Below are 20,185 nucleotides of genomic sequence, written 5' to 3' on the forward strand. Positions count from 1 at the left end.
CGCTGGTAACCATTATTCTATTCTCTATTGTTATGGATTCAATGTTTTTAGATTCAAACTATGAATGACATTATGGGCAGTTATCTTTCTGTACCTGGCTTTAAATGCAAAGTTCTACTGCAAGTTAGAATGTGCACAGACACACACTCAGCAGAAACAGGGAACCTAACCTATTAACTACTTAACACAGTATTTTGGCATCAATACCTGATGACTTACTTTTTCTATTGACTCCAAAGTTTCTGTATATTTTTCTTCTGTCTGTTTAATTTCTGCTAGGCAACAACTCCGTATATCATTTTCTGGACATTTCTGCAGATAGAATGATAAAAATAGAAGTATTTAATCAAATTCATATATTAATCTGTCTAGTAGTAGGAGAAATCAAAATTATTATTGATTTTAACTTTCCATTCTAATACAAACATATTCCAAAAAACATACTTAACTGTATTTGTGACCTATGTGTGCTGTAATTTTTAAAATCTGAACAGCATAACTGAAAAAATGTTAAGTAGTTAAAAATAAGCATCTGAGAGACATTGTGTTCAAGTTAAAACATCTCTTTTATTTAAAATGTTAATGAATTGGGAAATTCAAATTGTGTAAGAATTTCCTTAATATACAGCATATTTCCCATGTGCTACAGAATTAACTGCAATACTGTTAAAAAGATAAGTGAGAATCTTAAGAAAATTTTTTTCAAACACTAACATCTTAGCACTTGGCTCTTTTACTAAATATAAGATTGGAGTTGGTTGAGCATAGTACTAAAATAAAAGATTCTGAGATAAGATAAAATTGGGTTCAAATACTAGTTACTTAATTTCTCTGTGATTCAGTTTTCTCTTCTATAAAATAGAAGTACAGAACCAAATACAAGAAGTTATAAATGAGATAGAAGCATGTAAAGCACTTTTGCCCCTAGCCAGGAACTCAAGAAAGGCCCTATATATCTAAATTACTGTTCCTGTTAATCCTGTCCCAAATAAACAACCCAGTGCTGCCAGCTGAGTGAAGGCTGTCCCCAGGGAGACACTGAAGAATCTGCTGACACCAAAGCAGTTGACAATTATAGGAGGTACAGATGATACTCTGTCACCTAAAATCACTCTGAAAATGCTGCCAGAGGCGGCCTGTCAGCTCATGCAGTGAGTTCAAACACACAGTCATTATATTTCCCAAACACAGGCAGGGTGACTTGTTTCCACCCCATACAAGCCACTGCTCCCAAGTATGGACTAGGGAGCCCACCAGCCCTTTATTAAAGCCCAGTCCAGAGACAGAACTGAGCCAGCTCATCACAGTACTGAAGAACCTAAATCACCAGCTATGAAAAAAAGTCTTCAGGACAAAGAATATAGATAAAAATCTTAGATAAAAATCTAAGTAACTGACTCTTAGATTTCAAATTATAGTCGAAAGGATTGTTCAGAGTAATTCTTTCTGAATGTTCTAGATACAATTCATGGCAGACAAAGCTTTGAGAGCTATGACCAAAAGTAAGTTTATGAAACAGCAGAAAGCTAGGAGACTTACAGTGGAATAAAATGAAGAGCACCTCCTCATGACAGTATCTAACATAGGAGAAGACAACACTCCTAAGGTAAAAATCTTGTGTTAAACTTAAAAAATGCACCAGCTTTGTAAGAGATTTACTTTTATAACCATATAATTTTATGATTCTTGAAATTATGTTCTATTGCCACTCTGCCATTATTTCACCTAGGGGCACACTATTTACGTCTAAGATATAGTTTCCTTACTAGTAAATTGAAAGGATTAGACTAGAGACTCCCTATGGTTGTTGTGATCTGTAAAATGTCATGCTCCAAATGAGAAAATAAGACACAATTGCATAGTTATAAAGAACCAAAAGTAAAACAAACCAATGAGTATGCCAGCAGAGGGTATATAAATAATTATATTAACTAGGTTTTCAAGTAATCAATTTCTTAATACAATCCTCAGTGTAACTTTAAAAAGAAGCAGAAGTCCTACCGGTTGGTGTGCTTCCTCTGCTTTCATTAAGTCCTCATAGACTTCTCCGCCTTCATCTTCCCCATAGACACAGTCATAGAGATCTTCTTCATCTTCCACACGAGTTTCACTAAAACAAAGCGGACAATATCATGCAGTAAATACAATAGCTAGTAAGAGCTTCCTCTTAAATTTTAGCATAAAATAGACAAAGTTTTCTACTGATTTTAGTAGAAAATCTAAAGAGGAAGTAAAATGGAATTAGTGCAATGAGGGAAAAGGCTTGCATTATAGCTGTGTCCCTTCTAACAAGACGAATGACAATAGGACTGAACAATGAAAGCAGTGGTAGCTAACATTTACTGGTTATTTACTTTTGAACTAGCACATAAATGATCATTCTGAAGTATTATCTGACTTAATTCATCCAGCAACAACTATCTTATTAGGTATACCTTTGGATTTATTAAACAGATGAGGAAGCCTGGAGACGAAAAGGTTGTCTGACTTGTCAAAGATAACACAACCAGTCCATGGCAAAACTTACATGATCTTACACTCTCAGTGTTTCAATTGCTCCATCACACTGCCCCTCATTTCCCTATTTTTCAAGCTTTCATGAGCACTACTCAAACAGTAACTGAGAGTGGCTCTTCTCAGACCCTCCGGTGAAACCATGAATACAATCAGCCACACTGGCCCAACCATTTGTGCTCTACGACTATGCTGAAGCTTTTCCTTTCAGTTCAAGACTTTCCTAGGTGCCCTCTACTAACTAACAATTCCAAAGAATTAAGATTACCCAATGTACACATGTTGGAAAGAAGTGTTAATATTTCTCAGAAAGAAATTCAACTCCTTCAATACTTCCAGCCCTGGTTACCCCTCCTGAGCCTGGCCAGATGGAACATTATAAATTGATACAAATACACTGTAACTATAAATGTCACTCTACAACTTGGAACATTTTTCAAAGCTGGTACAATCACAGGGTTGCTTATGTTTGTCATGAAGGATTATTTGAAGGTATTTGACAGGTATAAACTGTCAAACACTCAAAGAAAAGGAAGGTGTATTAAGGGACAGAGATTTAGTGGTAACAGAAGTTTCAGAGAACTCTTCTAAGAGAAAAATTCATTTCATGGTTACCTGTCTACCCACCTGTCCACCCAACCATCTAACAGTCATTTGCTAAGAACTGACTCTGTTCCAGGCTCAGAACGTACAGATCAAGAACTCTCTCATTATCTTGTACAAAGAACAGCCCATAAACATAATTCTGTATATGTAACAAAGCAAAAGAATGTAAAATATAGGACCAAAGGAAAGAGCAAACAATAACTCTGACTAAAGAAGTCAGGGGAGGCTACACAGAAGATAATTACATCTGAGCTGGATCTTGAATATATGTACCCATTTATTCATTCAATAAATATTTGCTATGAAAATACTGTCCTCCAGGAGACATGGTTTCAGACTGGACAGACACAATTTCTTCTCTCATGAAAATCAAAGGCACACAGGACTAATACACACCCATGGCGAATGAGAAGGGGATGAGCATGATCATGTGAGGACTAGCACTCCAGCCACTGTGCCCAGGTAGGTAGAATAGACTGCTGGAGAGAAGAGTTGAAGCCAAACTTCAAAGGGCCATGCACTCTGTGAACTCAATCTTACCCTGGGTATTTGGCTATCAACAGGGAGTTTTATATGGGGTAGAATGGAGGAAGAAAATGATAGGCAGGGAGATCAGTAAGCAAACACGTAAAATACTATGAGTGAGAGACATTGAAAGCTGTAACCACTATAAAGGCAGATGAGGAGAGGAATGGAGAAAATTATGATACTGTGTCAACCAGACTTGGTGAAAAGAGAGGGAAGGAATGAAGGATACACTTCAGAATCTGAGGAGATGGGGGCCACATTGGCAGCTCCAGGATTTCCATACTGAAAGGTCCAGGCAGGCAATCTGGCCAGGAAATGGTGGATAGTCAAGTTGGTTTAAGCACTATCTGGAACACATCAAAAGGTAGGCAGGTCTTCTGAGACACTGACGGAGCTAAGATAAGAAATGGTAAAGGAACCAGTTCTGCATGGGAGAGAATCTGTTCAGAAGGAAAATGGATGGCAAATCCATTCTCTGTTACTCTTAGTCCCAGGGATCCTGCCTTTGACTCTTAACACTATCCTTCCAAAATATTCAGTCTTGCCTAAAAACACTTGTGAGCAGAACAAGATAGGAGAAGGCTATAAATTAATAGGCATAAGTGATCATTGGTGGGATTTTAAAAAGAGAAATACCATCATAACACTAGAAATAATAGATTCTTCCTGATAGTTTAAAGAATTTGACAAGACCAATAAGCTTACAGTCACTTTATGAAGATCAGCCAGTTTAATGAGACAATCAGCACCCATCTAGCTTAGTATCAGTGAATTCTTAGATGTTTTAGGAAGAGATAAGAAACCTATCTTAGAGTCAGGGATTTAGCTCAATGGTTCTGCCACTCAAAAGCGCAAGGTCCCAAGTTCGATCCCCAGTACCAAAAGAAAAAAAACAAGAAACCTATCTTAAGAGGTATCTAAAATACAAGATTCAAGGCCATTCCAAATGCCACCTAATACTCTAGAAGGAACTGCTGCACATCTGTCCTGCTGGCTCCTAGCGGTGGACTTCTCCTCCACTCTTCTGGTGAGAGTTCTCAGAGGCCACATTGGGGGGCATCTGAGAGTCAGCAGACTACTATTTACTAACAATGCTAATAAGTAGTTTTAAGTAGCAATAAGCAAATTAGCTTTTCAAAATTTGACTTTTCTCATTACTAAATAACTATAGAAACCTAATAATATTGAAGCATTACATGAGATCATGCATTTAACATGGTTAGCACTGAAATGGGCACTCAGTATGCTCTTACTGCCAACTGACCTCAGGCCTGAAGCAGCATACCTGGCAAGCAGTAGATGCATAATGCAGTTCTGACTTACTCATCCATCCACATATTGACCTACTACACACCAGACACTGAAGTTCTAAAAACACAGCCACAAAGTAAAGTCCCTAATTTCACAAAGTCTGCAGTCTAATGAGGACACAGACAATACACGAAACAAGCCAGATTGTCTCAGGAAGTTGTAAATGCTACAAAAACACAAACCAAGGTAAAGTGGTGGTGGCAATTTTAAACAAAGTGGTCAGGGAGGGTCTCTCTGTAGAGAGACATCTGAGAAAAGACTTCAGTGGTGGGGGATCAGTCCTATGGAAGACAGATGAAACAGCAAATATAAAGGTCCTAAAATAAGCTCATGCTTAATGTTGAATGGATAAGTGGATGAATTTCCATAGATTCCCTGGGTCACTCTTGGAGTATAATCTACTTCTTATAATTCTTTGTAAACACACCTCATCTATGTCATCAGTTCCTTGAGTGAGGATCACATCTGATATTCATTTGTAATCATCACAAGTCACTCAATCAGCAGAAGATAATCAACTGCTAAGAAATTCTACCTCTCCTAACTATTAAATAATAAAGACCCCGAGGAATCTCTGTTCAGAATAAATGCCGTCTAATAAATACCTCATCGTTCTTTGAAACTTAGAAAGCACACATTACCTGTCCTACAACTCCAGTCACAGGTTCTATTTCTTTTTAATTATTCCCTAATTGTCTAATGCCTATTTTATCTACTACTTTATTATGCCTTTGAGAAACGTCCAAATTTTATGTGACTGCAATTTGTTTCTTTACCTGTCAAAGAGACACAAGAGAGGAACTGAAAGCCAGCTGCAGTACATGTCTTTCATGGAAGCTTTCTGTCAGCAGTTTAAGGTTAATTCTTACATGTTTTAATCATTAAATCACCTTCACCCTTCAGAGAGCTTATTTTACATGCCCAATTAAGATCCATTCTAGACGTGAAAATTGGCAGAGACAATTTTACTGAAAATGTTCAACGTACTCTATTAAGTCAGGAAGGCCTTTGTAGATGTCTTCATCACTAATGCTTTCTTCTGTCGGAAAAGGCCTAGGAAGGGAGAAAACACATCGGTGAATGAGTAGCAACCAACCTGAACATTTACCAAATGTGAAAGCTTATCTGCTGCCAAAATTGTCACTGACTACGTCTATAGATGTCTGGGGCTTCCCCTACAGTGTCTGCTGAGCAGTTGTGACTGGGCTTCCACCAGAAGGCTGCGACACCTGCTACCCCGAATCATCTACAGCAATCGCAGCTGGCCACCACAGACACATGTGCAGCTGAGGACAAACATGTGTGCTTCCTCGTCCTCCCCTGCCATGAACCTGCAGGGTGACCCCACAGCACCCACTGCAGTGCTCCATCCAGAGAACGAGCAGCCATCCATGTGCCTTTGCTTTCAGCACTCTCTTTTTAGTTACAAAACCTGACAGGACAAATGGCTTAGTAACAATCATCCTTCCATGATTCAGTTCACGAGCACAAATGAAAATTACTAGAAGACAAAACTACATCATGCCCTTAACAGATGATTCTTGGCCCTGACATATTTTTCTACCCATACTTTAAGGTATTTAAGTCGCATTTTTTTTTTTTTATTTTTTGGACAAAGGAGTCACATGGACCTCAGAGAGAATAGAGTATTGTTTTTATATTTTTGTCCCCTATTCCAAAAAAAAAACACATTATCTCCTATTTCCATCATCTGGCTTGTCTGCCTCATAATATTATGTACTTTTTTCATAAAAAATATAATACTCCAAATTTATTCCTATCAAAGTCACATTTACTATCACGATATATGCTTTACTTTTTCTTGACAGCAAGCATGTCATATGTTCCATAAATGAGGAACCATTAAAATAATTAAAACTTTAAATAATTTCTAAATAGTTAGGTTGTGTTGAAAAATCAGACTTTTATATTGATTACATTAAATTGATTACATACTTAGAACATTTAAAGAATCTAAGTTTATCCAAAAATTCAACATATATGAAAAATGCCAGTTTCAAACTGATTTTTTATGAATTTAGACACATATTATTATATTTTTACAATAATACTATTAAATCATAATAGAAAATTGTAGTCCATTGTGGAAAATATAGGTAAGAAAAATTAAAAAGAAAAAACAGACATATTTTTTCAGAATCAAAAATACATAACTACATAAAAAAATAACTACATGAAAATCATGTCATGTTTTTCAAAATATACTACTTACAAATAACATAAAATCTACATTGATGTGAAAATATATTCATGTGTTAAGAATCAAATTAGGAGGAGCAGAAGAATGATCCAGACTACAGAGAAGTTCTATGAAAAGCTGCCAAACTCATGGTCCATTTCTCGGAAAGACTTCAGAGCACCTGCTTTGTATGCACAAACTGAGCTGTCTGACCAGTCCTGAGCATTCCTGTAAGATATGCTTGATTTCTCTCCTTTAGACTATGCTATGAGCTGGACCACTAGGAACAAAAAAGGAAGAAGAAGAACAGAAGCAGAGATGCAAGCTTACAGAGCTGCATAATGGCTGTGTACTGGAATAAGGAGCCCTGAGGAAATAAGACAAAGAACATTTCTATGCAGCTTGGCTGTGTTGCTACTGGACTTTATAATACATGTTTATTGACCAATCTAACTTAAGTATGTAGAACTAGGAACAGAAAAGGCCTCAAACAACACACACGTATATCACTATGTTTACCAACTGCATAATACTGCACTTCAAGGAGATGACATAATTTACTTAACTAATTTACTTCTAAGTTTTTAATACATTACCAAACCTTCAATACACATCCTGTACACATACCACTTTATTTTTGCCTGATTTGATTTTTACGTGAAACTTTGTTTTTGTTGGAAGTATAAAAAAATTAAAAACCAGAAACATACCAGTGCTAGTCACCAGTGAATAGAAAGTGATATTTAGCCAACATATCTTATTCAACTCTATGAATCAGTTTTTAGTTGCTCAAGAAATTTCAAAGGTACATTTGGCACCTATATACCACATACTTGCCATGAATGAGACATAGTCTCTAAACACAAGCTGTTGTACAAACAGGAATTATTTAATACATAATCATTACATTGAACTGAATGTGACAGATGAACCACAAAGAAACGAGCTTACCTGATTCCTGTGGCCAATGATATTGGTGTACGAGAGAGCCGTGATAATGTTTCTATAACCTGAGAAGAAAAGAAATATTTATCAGTCATATATGTAAGAGAGGATAAGAGTTTTCCCCTAACCAATAGTTTTCCAATTCAATATTAACAATGGCAGCAAAAAAGAAAATTTTCAGATTTGTGGCTCCCCTGTCAGTGAAGCAGAGACTCGGTGATTCCAAACATCTGGTATCTCTTTGTCTATGGGTTCTGAAAGACCACTAAAGTTGTGTTCTCCAGTAGCACTCACTGGCTACAAGAGACTACATAAATTAAAATTTAAATAACAAAAAATCAGTTCCTTAGTTGTACTAGCCACACTGTAAGTGCTCAAAAGCCACAGAGCTATTTATTGGGCTATATAGGTACCAAATATTTCAATCATCACAGCAAGTTCTATTGGACCACGATACTGTGCAGCCAAGGGGTTTAGAGCACAGGCTCTCGAGCCAGACCACATGAGTTCGAATCCTAGCTTTCCCATTAGTAGCCAGGTAACTCTGGACAAACACATGATTTCTCTGGGCTTCAGTTTCTTCACCTAGATAATACTTTTAATAACAATGAGCATTAAACTATTGTAAGAATTAAATAACATATAAAATACTTAAATAGTAGCAATTCTTTATAACCATTAACTTTAAGGAAATTGCCTCTATTTTCAGAAAAAAATTTCATAAATTACCCTTGATTATCTATTTCAAAGATTCTTTATGAAGATCTTTGGTATCTAAATATAAATTGCCCTGCTACAGTTTTAGCATTAGTACTTAACAATTTTATTCTTTCTTCAATGTTTTGGGGAATAATCTTTTTTACATGAAAATAAAACAAAAGTTCCTAACAAAACAATATAATAATAAAAATAGCTAACACGTGGGGCTGGCGATTTAGCTCAGCAGCACAGCGTCTGCCTGGCAAGTGAGGTCCAGAAATTGATCTCTGGTACCAAAAACAAACCAAAAAAAAAAAAAAGAAAAAAGAATAGCTAACACACTACACACTATACCTAATATCATCTTACTCTAAGACTTTAGTGAGGAAGGCAATGACCTAAAATATAATTTTCTCATAAAATCTATTTTTGTGATAATGAATATAATTTGTCCTAATTTTCAAAATTAAAGAAAACAAAACTTAAAGAGGCTCTACTATATGGTCCATTAAAAATGAGGGGGAAATGCAAAAAGCTCTCAGGGTTGAGGTTTCCTTAGTGCAAAGCAAGATGCACAAAATTAAAGCCTCCAGGCCTCTGGAGAAGCCATGGCAGGAGTATTAGCCACACCTGTACTGACCTCCTGCCTGCTGGGAGAAGGCAGACGCTGCTGTGGTCAGAAACTCATGGCTGGGCAATGAGAACATTAGGGGCTCCGGCCCACCAGCTCCCAACTAAGCTCACCTTTTCCAGCCTCCATAAAGTGTCATTAATAACTGCTAACTGCCTCATAAAGTTCCTGAAAGAATTAAATAACATAATGCCCATCAAATGCTTTTTTCCAATAAATGTGAGCTTTCATTACATAAAATAAGTTACGCAAAAATAAAATTTATTACATGGTGACTATAGATAGTAACAATGTACTGTACTGTATTTTAGAAAATTGTCGACAGAGATTTTAAGCATTCTCACAACAATAAAAATGAAAAGTATGTGAGGTTTTATGTGATAATTAGCACCATTTGACCATATATACATCCACAATGTGTGTGTGTGTGTATATATATATATATATTTCAAAACAGCATGTTTTACACAACAAATTTTAAACAATTTTATTTGTCAATATAAAAAATAAATTCAATTTTTAAGTTTCACTAACAAAAGAGAGAAGGGAACAGAATTCCTTAGAATGGTTTCTAAGGGTTAAGTGAATCAAAAGTCAGAGTGACTAGATGAGCTGAATTACTGACCTCAAATTCAATATTCTAACACCGGCTTTTGCTGTGATGTGGGGGTGTAATTAAAGACCTTTATATAATCTCTTCCTGGATAACTGTGCTAAACATCTGGTATCAAGGCAAGATGTGACCACTCAGACAAAACTGGTATGAATTAAATCCCCAAAATAAAGGGAAAGCAATTTTAGTGAGTCTGTAAAATCAGATCACAAATTATCAAATGCTAAAAAATTAATCAAAATAAACTGATTCAAAATAAAAAATAATCACTTCCCAGAATTCTAAAATTATGTACATTGGATGAAAAGGCTAGCTTTGGGAAGATTCTGGAATAATCTATGGAACAGGATTAAACCCTTGCACTAATTCTATTACTGAATCTTAGCATGCATCCTATCCTGTTGTAGCAATGTTACAAAGTTACAAGGTAAGATCTGCCTCTAGTTCTCTTTTACATTGTGGTTCCCACACTATTACTACTTAATAACAAAGAAAACAGTAATAGCAGAACTATCATCATGCATATTATCGCTTTTATTTAATAACGATGTATTTATTTTCTATAAAATGATGCATTTACAAAATAAAATGCATTTTCTGTCCCTTTTTTCCACTAAAACCCAGAAAAACTACAACCTGTGCTCTACCCAACTAGTCCCCAAAATGGGGAAGTGGGGGGAAATTGCTAAATATTTTACATAAATGTCCACCAGGGGGAGCCAGTCGATAGTACATTAATATAGTCTTGATGAATGTATTTCTAAATGCAAATATTTCTGAAAATCAACAAGCCAAAACCAACTCCCAGTATTTATCTAACAAGGGCTATTTGTTACAATTATGTGATAGGAAGAAAACAAGAGGGATGGAAGTATAACAAAAATGAATCTTTCTGAGCACTATCACCTGGTTTTATGTCTCTTATTCATTAACTGTAAGTTTAGCCAAAGCGAATAAAGACTCTTTAGTTAACGTAGTGTTTTTGGAACAACATGTATTTTTAAGAAGCAGGCTATATCTGGATTTGGAATAGACAAGTAAAAAATTAATGGCAGATTCTCAAATCCTGTGTGTGGAGATTGGCCTGTCATTCCAAACATCCATTCAAAAACTATTACAAAATAAAACATTCCAAAGATACAAAAAAGATTATTTTTCTCTGCAATGGACTAATTTCTGAGTTGTTAAAAATAAAAGGAAATTAGGGACATTAACTCCCAGAAGGAAGGTAAGTTAGTGAGACTATCTGCAAGTTAATAAATTAATAATCAACTATACTAAACCCACAGCACAGATTTTCTGTCATTACCTCCTCCTCCCTTGCTAGGTAAGAAGACTGGCATTTAGAAAACCATGAAGATCATTCTTGGTAACATAATTAACAGGGATTGTGTGAGCAAGGCTTCTCACATCTGCTTTAGAAGAGTAGGGAGAAGCAATAAAGGATGAGAAAGTTTAGGAAAGGAAATAAGGTCTACACTGCATTTTTAAAGAGGCACTTGGGAGAGTGAAGGACAGACTGGGGTAGGGGGATGTGAGGAGCAGGCAGTGGTCTGGAGACAAGTAAGGGTTTTGCTCAATGGTCCAAGTGAGAACTGGGATGTGTGAACTGAAACAGCAGCAGGTAAAGAGTGAAAGCCTGAGAAGCCCTTGGGAGGGTGCCAGGACCACTGTGCATGCAGGTGAAGGAGCAAGAGGAACCCATGGGGACCAGGGCAGGCTGCTTAAGGGCTCCCCCGGAAGGCTGGGGATGCTGCTGAGCAGGGTGCTCCTGTTCTGCATTCCCTTGCATGGCCTACAGGCTCATCCTGAGGCTCAGCAAGGCCATCTTCTCCTCCAGGGAACCAACCTTTCCTGACCTTCTCTCACCCCAGTCTGGGTCCTGTGTGTCTCCATAGAACCAGAACATAAGTGCCCTATCTTTATTTAAAATAAAATTTGACTTTTTAAAGTATTTCAAAACAAGTCACGTATATTTTGTCACACTGAAGTAAAAGAGTAACATATAAAAATTGCACCTCTCCTACCTCTCCAACCTTCTGGCCAAAGGGGACCACAATGAAGTGTCTGGTGTGATTCTTACAAAAATTTTGCCATTTTCCTGTCAATGAGCTGTTTCAACATTTTGCTGCAAAACCTGCAATTACCCATCCTTGCCAAACATCTTTTCAAGCATTGGTATAGAAAGATTCTTAAAGATTATGACCATGAGTAGTGTCATGAGTAGGTGTGACATGTGCTCTCCCCACGGGACTGGGGGAAGCTATGTATTCTTGAAGAGTGTAGAAGAACACACATGGCATTCTGTGATCTGTTCATTTGTCTGTCTTTCCAACAATGCCAAACACCTAAGGACGGGGACACCAAACTTCTTTCCATCACTCAGTTCACAGCCAAACTCACTTATCACAAAAATATTTGTTGCTGAATAAATAACATTTGCCTTGCAAAATAGTTATGAGGAGTAGGGATAGTATCTATCAAAATGTGTAAAGAGCTTAGCCTGGCACAAGTGAGAAAGGAATGAATAACTGAAGGAAGCATTATGAAAATTAAACATGGGAAACTGTTACCTATCTCCTCAAACTAGGAGCAAACTAGAGCCTCTCTATCAAACTTTTTCCCTCTAATGATGAGTTTTATTTTTGGAGCTCTATTTTTACCATCCTATTATTCAGTTTTGAAACTACTGATGAATACAGAATGCAATATTTTACACTGATTAAATCTACCAATTTTTATTCTGTTCATGAGACTTCTGAAAACTTTCCACTCCCTGCTTATCTGACACATTAGTGCTGTTTACATCGTAGTTTATAACTAAAACAAGTCATCCATGCAGAAGTAGTATGTCATAGCTGCTTGTGGGGTCCTGAGTTAAGGAAACCACAACCATAAAGAATAACCAGAAAGAACCATGGGGACCAACATGCAGATCTACAGAGTTGCTGACTAATTACAGAAGTAACTCCTTGAGCTCTCTACTCTGAAGTTTTACCCAGATCCTGACCTGAAGGAAGGTTAGCTCATGTGAAGATTCTTCAACAAGGACCCAGGTTCTATAGGAGCTCCTGGGAAATTACCTATAAGAGAGGGAGGTTCTGCCAGAGCAATTATGTGGCTATAGGCAAGCCCAAACCCCACGTGTAAAACAAGCTCAGTGGTTCAAGAAGGTGCCCACAGCATTGCAGCAGCCAGCAGGAGATTACCTAGCAGCAGAGGCTGAGGCATGGGTGCTGCAACATGTTTTCTGAAGGCTCAGAGCAAATTCCCTGTGGAATGGAGAAAAAACAGGGCCCAGAAGATAGAAATGGAAATGTGGCCAGAGAGTACTGGCCTCAGAAATTCAGAGAGAAGTGCAGGCCTGTTGACCAGGTCAAGTGCAAGCCTGAGGCAGCTCAGGGACCAGGTATTATCCAGGAACCCAGACACCACATTAGCTGGCAAGGAGGTCTAATTCTAAACCAGACCAGATGGTGAGTTCCTGATTAACAATTTCACCTTAAGTCTCCTAGGAAATCAACAGAACTCATTATCTTAATTTTCTCTGCAATTCTAGTTTCACACAGTAAATTACCCTATTAGGAGACACTGAGCTTAGTGTCACTTCCAGCAACATATTTCAGAGGTTTCCTTAAACCCCTGGCTTCAGGGAAGCAACTGTAGGATTGGAAAAGAATACTAGTACCTCCTCAGGGCTGGGGATTTAGCCCAGTGATGCTGCGCCTGCCTGGCAAGTGCAAGGTTCTGAGTTCGATCCCTGGTACCAAAAAAAAAAAAATTACTAGCACCTCCTCTGTGGTCATATCAAAGCAGTCGGTCCAATTAAAATGAACAGGGTTATTTCCCTATCAAGCTTATAAACAATGGGGAATGAATTTGCCTTGTTCCCAAGAATAAGGCATCTATAGTTTAAATAGGTCCAATTTCAGTCTGTGCTGAACTTGGTAACGATCATAAAACAACAATTATTCTATATTTTTATTTGCTGAATCTTCACAATTGAAATTACAGAGAACATGAATTTCCTTCAGGTAAGTCATATGCTGAACTGGCTAGATGTGCAAGCTCAGGAGTCTGACTTTTTGGGTTCAAATCCCAGCTCTACCTCTGGCTGGAAAAGCATCGAATATATTATGCCTTAGTTCACCTAGCTGTGAAATTATGGAAAAAACTGCCTACCACACAAATTTATTGTGAAGGTGAAATGAGGTGATCTATGCATACTGCACACAGAAGAACATGAGAGTCGCGTGGAACACACCACATCAGCCCGCTGCAGACAGGCAGGTCTGAGGACACCGTAGCAACATCGCAAGTCACCCAGAACGCGCCGAATTAGCCTGCGCCCCGGCAGCAATCCACTGGACACCCCCGCACCCCCGCTCCTCTGTACAGCCACCTGGTTCCACACTACAAAGACGCAGGGGACACCGGACCACCAGACCACTGTACTGGGTAAGTTGGAGTCATCTTCACCTCCCATCAGGACTGGGACTATCTTCAGGGGAAGGGCAGCTGGAACCTGCAATACAACTCTGCAGAGTTCAACCCTACAGGAGGACAGGGAGCTCAACTTGGGACTTGCAGCCAGAAATCTGCCTGAATCTCATGGTTCTGCAACTAGCTTGCTGAGACTCATTGACTTATATCTGCACACTGCTACCCACGTTGTCTATTGTGACAGCAGAGACATACTCTGAAAGAGGCCCTTCATCTTCGTGGTTATTTTTTATTCCCAAAATTAGTTTTATTATTTTGGGGTTTTTTCTCTTTTCTTTTCTTTTGCTCCTCTTATCTTTAATTTTTTTCCCTACTCTTTGCAAATATTTGTTTTTCTCTCCTTTTTTTCCTTTTCTTCTTTCTTTTATCTTTCCTTTCTCTCTTACACTCACTCTCTTGCTCTCCCACATTGTTCATCTTCCCTTTTGTCTCTGTTTTGGTCCCCATTCAGAGTTCTTCTTTATTTTCCTATTATTCTCTTTTTCCTTCTCACCTGTGTCCTCTGGTCACACTGCTAACCCTCCCCTATCCTTCTTCCCATCTGTCCCTCCCTCCCCAACCCCTTCTAACTCCTCATCCCAAAGGGTAAAGTTGTTATATTGAAGAGTTTATTCACTATATGTTGGGTTGATCCTCGATCTTGATTTAATTTGTACAGCTAAAGGTGATAGATTAATAACTACCACAAAATGTCATTTTTGAAGATGTACTTGATGCAATGGTGTTGCTGTACTTGATGCTGTCACTTGGGCTAAGGTGTTGTGATAGATCTAGTCAATGAACCTTCCTAGTATAAGGAAAATGAGATAGCCTTAGAGTCATTAGAGACTCAAAACTGAAAGACCAGCTATATCTGGAAGACATTTCTGAGAAGCAATCATTCCATAAGGGTTCTAATTACAAGCAACAAAGATACCTACAATAAGCAACTTCAAGCTATCAACCCAGGAGTTAAACCAAGGACAGTACCAAAAACAAAAATGAGAAGACATTTAAGCAAGGCACAAACTCAGACTTCCACCCCACCAAGGTTAAATCCTGGGGTAAATGAGATGGAAAAGTCCCATAACCGACCACCTGGATACTCTGAACTGATAGTACAGGAAGTAACAAAACAGATGAATGAGGCTCTAGAAAAATTCAAAGCAGAAATAATCTCCCAGATATCCGCAGAGATGGTGAGCAGACTGAAAGACATTATTAGAGGATCTAGAACAGAAACAGATAAAAAAGCAGATGAGCCAACCACCCTCACTGGAGGAAAGGTAGCCTATTTAATAAAAAGTGTTGGAAAAACTGGATTTCAACCTACCAAAAGTTAAAACTAGACCCATACCTATCACCATGTACTAAACTAAAGTCCAAGTGGATTAAAGATCTAAATATTAAAACAGAAACACTAAACTTGCTGGAAGATAAGTTAGGTATAACTCCTGAAGACATTGGCATAGGAAAAGACTTCATGAACAAAACCTCAGTAGCACAGGAACTAGCACAAAGAATCAACAACTGGGATCTCATCTTATTAAAAAGCTTCTGCACTGCAAGGGAAACCACCAACAGAGCTAAGAGACAACCTACAATGTGGGGAAAAATTTTTAGCAGCTGTACCTCAGACAAAGGTCTACTATCTAGAATATATAAAGAATTGAAAAAAATCAGACCCCCCAAATTCAAAGACCCAATTAAAAAATGGGCATCTGAAATGAACAGACATTTCTCAGACAAAGAAGCAGAAATAGCAAATAAATACATGAAAAAATGTTCAACATCACTGGTCATTCGAGAGATGCAGATGAAAATAACACTGAGATTCTACTTCCAGAAAGAATGGCTGCTATCAAGAAATCAACAAGTAACAAATGCTGGTGGGGTTGTGGGGAGAAAGGAACCCTTCTCCATTGTTGGTGGGAGTGCAGACTGGTGCAACCACTGTGGAAATCAGTATGGAGATACCTCAAAGAACTAGGGCTGGAGGTCCCATTTGACCCACCTATCCCCGTGCTGGGTATTTTCCCAAAAGAATTAAAAGAATCATACCACAGCGATATATGCTCACCCATGTTTATAGCGTCACAATTTGTAATAGCTAAAGCTTGGAAACAGCCCAAGTGCCCATGAACCGGAAACTGGATAAAAAAGATGTAGTTTTTTTTTATAAAATGGAGTACTACTCGCCATAAAGAATGAGAAACTAGAGTCATTTATAGCTAAATGGATGCATATTGAGCCCGTACTCTTAAGTGAAATAAATAGGACACACATCACATGTGTAAATACCGAATAGTTTCTCTAGTGTGAGAAACTGAAAGTGTTAATAAGGATTAAAATGATTAAAATGAATAATTGATAATTTGAAATAGGAAAAGGTCCAAAAGTTAGGGGTGGTGGGAGGGGAAGGGGAAAGGAAAGAAGGGAAAGGAAAAATTATGAGAAAAGAAAGAAAATGGAAACAAAATCTATATAAATAGGCAAGGGTGGAGGGGGTGAAGGGCGCACAGGTAATGGGGAAAAAATAAGAACCAAGATACATCACGCACAGGTACAAGCACCCAATAATAAATGCAAATGTATCATATACGTAAAATGTACCAATAAAAGCATTTTTAAAAAAAGAAAAGAAATAAACTGAGGAAGAGTGAGGTTAAGAAATTTAGTGATGGTTACAGAGGTGGTGAGTAGTAAACCCAACATCTGCACCCAGATGACGTGATCCAGAATGTGGAACTGAAACTGTAAAAATCAGAACTGCGTGTAATTAGTGCTACACACATTGAAGAACCAGGGAGGACTATGGGAGCTCAGAGAGAATCTGTGCCCCATCACACTACTGATTTTATATCTGCCCTTACCTCTCCTATTTGAAGTGTTACATATCTGTTTATTATCTGTCCACCTGGAATAGAGTATAAGTTCGACGAGCTCAGGAAATCTATCAGCCTTATTCACTGCAGCACCCGACCATTTCCATGGTATCTGGAACATTTAATGGCAGATAAATGATCAATAACCATATCCAAAAAGGGATGGTCTGAGTAGCATGCACAATGGGAACAAATACTTAGAGGTGAGGATCTTGGGTCTAGGATGGGAGACCCGGGTTGGACAGCAAAGTTAGAAGCATACAGACAGCTCTATATGCCAGGGTAAGGAATTGAGACATTAGTTTTTATATTATGGGAGCCATTAAAGGTTTTTGAGCTGAACAATGAACTGTCAGTAACAGCATATCAAGAACACCAATCTGGTGGCTGCTTAGATAGTTCAAAGGAAGGAGCATGATTGTAGGAAGCTGTTTTAACAAAGCCTAGCTCTGAATTGATCAGGAAGTGAACTTGGAAGATTGTAAAGGAGATGGATATGACAATGAAAAAGGGATCAATTCAATTTGTGCACTAGTGGATATATCCAATCACAGAGAAGCAGGTCTTGCTTGAGCAAACTTTAAGAAACCTGATCTGACTTTAGTTAATTATTATATGCAAGAGCCTTTACAGAGATGATTAAATATAGGCATATTTTGAAATTCGACGCTTGTAGTCAGTGGTTTGGAAGGGAACAGATTTAATGCAGGACACATATTTTATAGAATTATTTTATAATATTCACCCAAAAAGTCAAATGGAGAAGAGTGCAAGAGATCTGTCCGAGCACTGGAGACCTAAAGAATCCAGCCATGGGCCTGGATCCCATGGCCATGTCCTACATGAGTCCAGCCAAAGGCCTAGAGCCCACAGCAATGTCTTTTTTTTTTTGTATTAAATTCTTTTATTGGTACATTGTAGGTATACAACACAATTACATCTCTCATTGGGAATTGTACCTTTACATAATGCATCTTGGTTCATATTTTTTCCCCATTCCTAGCCCTCCCTTCACGCCCTCTACCCTTCCCTATTTACAAAGACTTTATTTCCATTTTTTCCAGTTCTCATCATTTTTTCCTTTCCCTTCTTTCCTTTCCCCTGCCCCTCCCACTACCCCTACCCCTTTGGACCTTTTCTTCCTATTTTACATTATCGATTATTCATTCTAATCATTGGTACATTTTAGGTATACAATATAATGACGTTCATCATTGGAAATTTGCACCTTTACATAATCTCTCTTGGTTCTTGTTTTTCACCCTTGCCCAGCCCTCCCTTCAACCCCTCCAGTCCTCCCTATTTACAAAGATTTTGTTCCTATTTTTCCATTTTCTCATATTAATCCCATTCCCTTCTATCCTTTCCCCTAGCCCTCCCACTTCCTTCCCCTTTGCCCCTTTTCTTCCTATTTCACATGACCTATTATACATTTAGTCCTTATTTACACTTTCAGTTTCTCACACCAGAGAAACTGTTCGATATTTACACAACACAGCAATGTCTTATGCAAGACCGCATCAAGCATCTGCACCGGGAAGGCCCAAAGGCCAGTGGTGGAAGCCAGAAAGCCTGCGCCAGCGGGGTGCAGGATCTGCGTCAGAAGGCTGAGGGATCTGCACTGGACACAACGATGCTCAAGGTGAAGACCAGAGCTCCCCAAAGAGAACAGCAGCCATCTCTGGTGACAGCGAGGACCCAAGCTCCTCCGATGACAAGGACAACCTAGGAGCAGCCCACTCTCAACTAAGGAATTTGAAACTATCTGTGAAGTGTGTGTGTGTGTGTGTGTGTGTGTGTGTGTGTCTTGAATGTGTGTGTACACTGTGCCACACATGGTCCAGTACTAATAAAATAGAATTTTTATGGAAATTAATATGATTCATAGTTGTTATTTTCTTTTTTCTCTTCTCCAATTTTCAGCCTTTGCTGAGGACCACACTCAATCACATGAAGTTTTACTTTCAACCTAAATAAATTGAATTTAATCAGCTTTTTGAAATTCACTTGCATTCTGACTTAAGAAAAAAACTGAATATTAACTTTTACAATTTAATTTCATTTTGAAATCCTTTTTTTTATTCCATATCAAGTCTTTGCTGATTTTCCCTTCAGAAGTAACTTTCATCGTATTACACATGTAGTTATTTTTGAAACAGTGTAACGGTATCTGTTGCTTTAACACTCCTCAACTTGTGGTCTTTAATCCTGCAGGGGATTTTTACCTTAAGAACTCTGAAAGATTTCTTTTTCTGGATCTCAAATATTTTTCAGTAAGCAAGAAGCACCTTTTAGTCATTAGCCCTCTGAGAATGTGTGGTTAATCCAGGATAATCTCAATTTCCCTTAGGGTCTGAGTATTTACCAAGAACTGGCACAGAGAAAATAATCCTCTCAAAGGATATAGAAAAGTAACTCTGCCCTTATGGGTAAAGGACTCCAAGGAGTGAGGGTATGACTCTGTGTTGCACTTAGTTGGAAAAAATTACTCAAGCTTTTTCCTTTCACAGTTTTTGATATTCTGATTCATTTTAACCTTGAATCAAATATTTCACCTGGAAGAATGGGTTAACTTTACTTATATGATGGGAGAGGGAGTTCACTATAGTTCAAGATTCTTTCACCAGTTATCTGGGGGCTTCCACCTATTTCAGAACCTGCCATGAAATACAGTACTTTTTCCATAAATCTCTGAATCTCTTTTTCCATGAATCTAGCGTGCCTAGCAAGCAGACAGAGTTTGCCTTTACCCACCAGACCAATCTGCTCCT

The 20,185-nt window shown here is 38.1% G+C and overlaps 1 protein-coding gene across 7 annotated transcripts in view; it reads right to left on the reverse strand.

Moving 5' to 3' along the window:
- The window catches only part of Vav3 (vav guanine nucleotide exchange factor 3), a 443,712-nt gene that overhangs the window by 219,821 nt on the left and 203,706 nt on the right, over nucleotides 1–20,185 (reverse strand). For 6 of the 7 annotated variants that reach the window (XM_087213208.1, XM_004853591.4, XM_013075550.3 and 3 more), the window contains exons 3-6: nucleotides 8,111–8,169; nucleotides 5,947–6,012; nucleotides 2,002–2,110; nucleotides 220–312 (exon numbers count right to left, since the gene is read on the reverse strand). In XM_087213208.1, the coding sequence (XP_087069334.1) occupies nucleotides 220–312; nucleotides 2,002–2,110; nucleotides 5,947–6,012; nucleotides 8,111–8,169 (327 nt within the window). Of the gene's footprint in view, nucleotides 1–219; nucleotides 313–2,001; nucleotides 2,111–5,946; nucleotides 6,013–8,110; nucleotides 8,170–9,547; nucleotides 9,603–20,185 lie in introns of all 7 variants that reach the window. The other variant, XM_087213207.1, reaches the window with a different exon arrangement.

This window comes from Heterocephalus glaber, unplaced genomic scaffold, assembly GCF_053883595.1.
Source record: "Heterocephalus glaber isolate CG9 unplaced genomic scaffold, H.glaber_assembly_v1.0 deba00001442, whole genome shotgun sequence".
In the NCBI taxonomy this organism is placed as follows: Eukaryota; Metazoa; Chordata; class Mammalia; order Rodentia; family Bathyergidae; genus Heterocephalus; species Heterocephalus glaber.